Source organism: Nicotiana attenuata, unplaced genomic scaffold, assembly GCF_001879085.1.
Source record: "Nicotiana attenuata strain UT unplaced genomic scaffold, NIATTr2, whole genome shotgun sequence".
NCBI lineage: Eukaryota > Viridiplantae > Streptophyta > Magnoliopsida > Solanales > Solanaceae > Nicotiana > Nicotiana attenuata.
Window position 1 is genome coordinate 350,858 of NW_017670994.1, and position 3,035 is coordinate 353,892.

The 3,035-nt window shown below is 45.3% G+C and overlaps 1 protein-coding gene across 1 annotated transcript; it reads right to left on the reverse strand.

Moving 5' to 3' along the window:
• Window positions 1-2,192: 2,192 nt before the first annotated feature.
• Window positions 2,193-2,657, reverse strand: LOC109245075. The gene is made up of 3 exons (XM_019412261.1): window positions 2,540-2,657; window positions 2,343-2,476; window positions 2,193-2,288 (listed from the first exon to the last, which is right to left on the reverse strand). Exons 1-3 carry the CDS (start codon window positions 2,655-2,657, stop codon window positions 2,193-2,195), a joined length of 348 nt encoding a protein of 115 aa, XP_019267806.1.
• Window positions 2,658-3,035: the final 378 nt, after the last annotated feature.

Here is a 3,035-nt window from a genome sequence, read left to right on the forward strand (position 1 = left end):
GCTAATACAGGCCTGATTCCAACACCTTTGCTGCTGTCCGAATTCCTCCAAAATGTCCACCATAAGGCGAAGCATGGCAAGCCTGCAAAATAGAGGGTTGATCTTGCTCGGGGATACACCACCGGATCATGTTACCAACACATATTTTAAACAATAGGGGTTCATCACAATAATACGCACGACAATCACGGAAAAATTTCTTCTTTTGAATTGAGGAGAGGTCATGAGGTACAATACCACATGCTAAGTAATTAGCAATATCAGCATACCATGGTGCCTCCTCCATTGTCATCGCAAGCAATTGCTTATCCGAGAATGTCTCAATGATATCTTCAACCTCCGTTCTCTTCTGTGCCCCTTCCAACCTCGATAGGTGGTCTGCTACTTGATTGTCTGTCCCCTTTCGATCACGAATCTCCAGGTCAAATTCTTGTAGCAACAGAACCCAGTGAATCAAGCGGGGCTTTGACTCCTTCTTTGCTATCAAGTACCTAATGGCTGCATGATCAGTATAAACAATAACTTTCGAACCAATAAGATATGACCTGAATTTGTCGAAGGCAAACACTACAGCGAGCATTTCCTTTTCTGTGACCGTGTAGTTTAGTTGTGCACCACTAAGTGTCCTGCTTGCATAGTAAATTGGGTGCATAATTTTCTCCTTGCGCTGCCCCAAAACTGCTCCTATAGCATAATCACTGGCGTCGCACATCAGCTCGAATGGTTGCTCCCAGTCAGGTGCAACAATGATGGGTGCGGTCACCAATCTGTTCTTCAGCTCCTCAAATGCTAGCCTGCAATCATCAGAAAACACAAAGTGCTGGTCTTTTTCAAGCAGCTTACATAAGGGGTTAGCAATTTTTGAAAAATCCTTGATGAACCGCCTGTAGAACCCAGCGTGCCCAAGGAAGCTTGTCACTGCTTTCACTGAAGTGGGTGCTGGGAGCTTCTCAATCACCTCAACTTTTGCATGGTCTACTTCAATTCCCTTTTTTGACACTCTATGCCCCAACAATATTCCTTCTTGTACCATAAAATGGCACTTCTCCCAGTTCAGCACCAAGTTTGTCGCCACACAGCGTTTGAGCACTCTTTTAAGGTTGTGAAGACAATCTTCCAATGAATCCCCTACTACGAAGAAATCATCCATAAACACCTCCATAATGTCTTCGACCATGTCGGTGAAAATGGCTAACATACACCGCTGGAATGTGGCCGGTGCATTGCAGAGTCCAAAGGGCATCCTCCAAAAGGCAAAGATGCCATACGGACATGTGAAGGACGTTTTCTCTCTATCTTCCGGGGCTATTGAGATCTGATTGTACCCCCGAGTATCCGTCCAAGAAACAAAAATGGGACCGCCCAGCTAACCTGTCCAACATCTGGTCAATGAAGGGTAAGGAGAAATGGTCCTTCCGAGTGGCTGCGTTTAATTTCCTGTAATCCATGCAAATCCGTCACCCTGTGACTATACGAGTTGAGATCAACTCGTTCTTCTCATTTTGCACAACTGTCATTCCACCCTTTTTCGGTACACACTGGACGGGGCTAACCAAATTACTGTCAGAGATGGGAAAGATGATGCCCGCGTCCAGCCACTTGATTACCTCCTTTTTCACTACCTCCTTCATATTCGGTTTCAGCCTTCGCTGATGTTCCCTGGAAGGTTTGTGCCCTTCTTCCAAACGAATATTGTGCATGCAGAAGGTCGGGCTGATACCCTTTGTGTCTGCCATGGTCCAACCAATGGCAGTTTTGCATTCCTGCAACACCTGCAATAATTGTTCTACCTGCACAACTAACAAACCAGATGATATAATAACAGGCAACGTAGAATTGGAACCCAAGAAAACACACCTGAGGTGGGCTGGAAGCGGTTTCAGCTCCAGCTGTGGTGGTTCCTCTATTGATGGTTTTGCAGGTGGTGTAGCCCTCTTTTCTAACTCAAGGGGATCGAACACAGGCTCCCTCTTCCAGAATCCCTGGCCTTCAAGTTCCATGACCCACTCTGCCAATCCTTCACCATCCATCTCCTCTAAATTTGTCAAGCAAGCTCCCAATGGATCTTTGGTGTTCAGTGTCTCATCGTCTTCATACATGATCACATCCACAGCTTCCACTAGTGAGCAATTTCCATATTCACTGGGTCTCCTCATGTATTGTTGAACGTTGAATATCACCTCTTCATCGTTCTACCTCATTTTCAATTCCCTAGTTTCACAATCAATTAATGCTCTCCCAGTGGCTAAGAATGGCCTCAACAGCATGATGGGTATCTCCTCATCTACCTGGCAATCTAGAATAACAAAGTCTGCAGGGAATACAAACTTTCCTACTTGTACCAGCACATCATCAAGAATCCTCGTCGGTCTTTTAACCGTGCGGTCAGCCAGTTGCAATAGCATCGAAGTCGGTCTAGCTCTGCCAATGTCCAGTTTTGTATATATCGCCAAAGGCATCAAGTTTATGCTGGCTCCTAAGTCATACAATGCTTTTGCAAAAGCATAACTCCCAATAGTACACGGAATAGTGAAGCTACCTGGATCGGACGTCTTTTGAGCCATGGGTCGTGTCACTACTGCGCTGCATGTCTGTGTCAGAGTTAATGTGGACAGGTCCTGAAAGTCAAATTCCCGTGACACCAGATCTTTCATCATCTTTGCATAGCCTGGCATTTCCCTCAAAGCATCCATCAGAGGGATATTCAATTCAATCTGACGAAGCATCTCCATGAATTTCCTGTATTGGTCTTTTTTCTTTTGTTTTGCCAGTCTCTGAGGGAATGGTGCAGTCATCACTCTTTGTTCACCGCTTGTTGGCTGTTCTTTGTTGGAATTTTGTGGCACAAGAGGTACCACCTATTCTGCAACTTGTTCACTTTCTTTAGCCTTCCCCTTATCAACCTGAGCCTGTTCAACCACCACTTCAGTGAGTTATGATGATTCATCTATCTCCACTGGAACTGGAGTGGCTAGTGTAGTCTCTCTTCTGGATTGAGCAACTTCTTGCTCCTTGTCTAAATCTCTCCCATTCCA

What these genes read in the sequence shown, in the direction of transcription:
- LOC109245075 (XM_019412261.1), bottom strand. Translation starts at nt 2,657, where the DNA reads ATGATGAAAGATCTGGTGTCACGGGAATTTGACTTTCAGGACCTGTCC. An exon ending in TCAAAAGACGTCCGATCCAG is followed by an intron (nt 2,477 to 2,539) that starts GTAGCTTCACTA and finishes TGTATGACTTAG; the next exon opens with GAGCCAGCATAAACTTGATG. An exon ending in GGATTCTTGATGATGTGCTG is followed by an intron (nt 2,289 to 2,342) that starts GTACAAGTAGGA and finishes CTAGATTGCCAG; the next exon opens with GTAGATGAGGAGATACCCAT.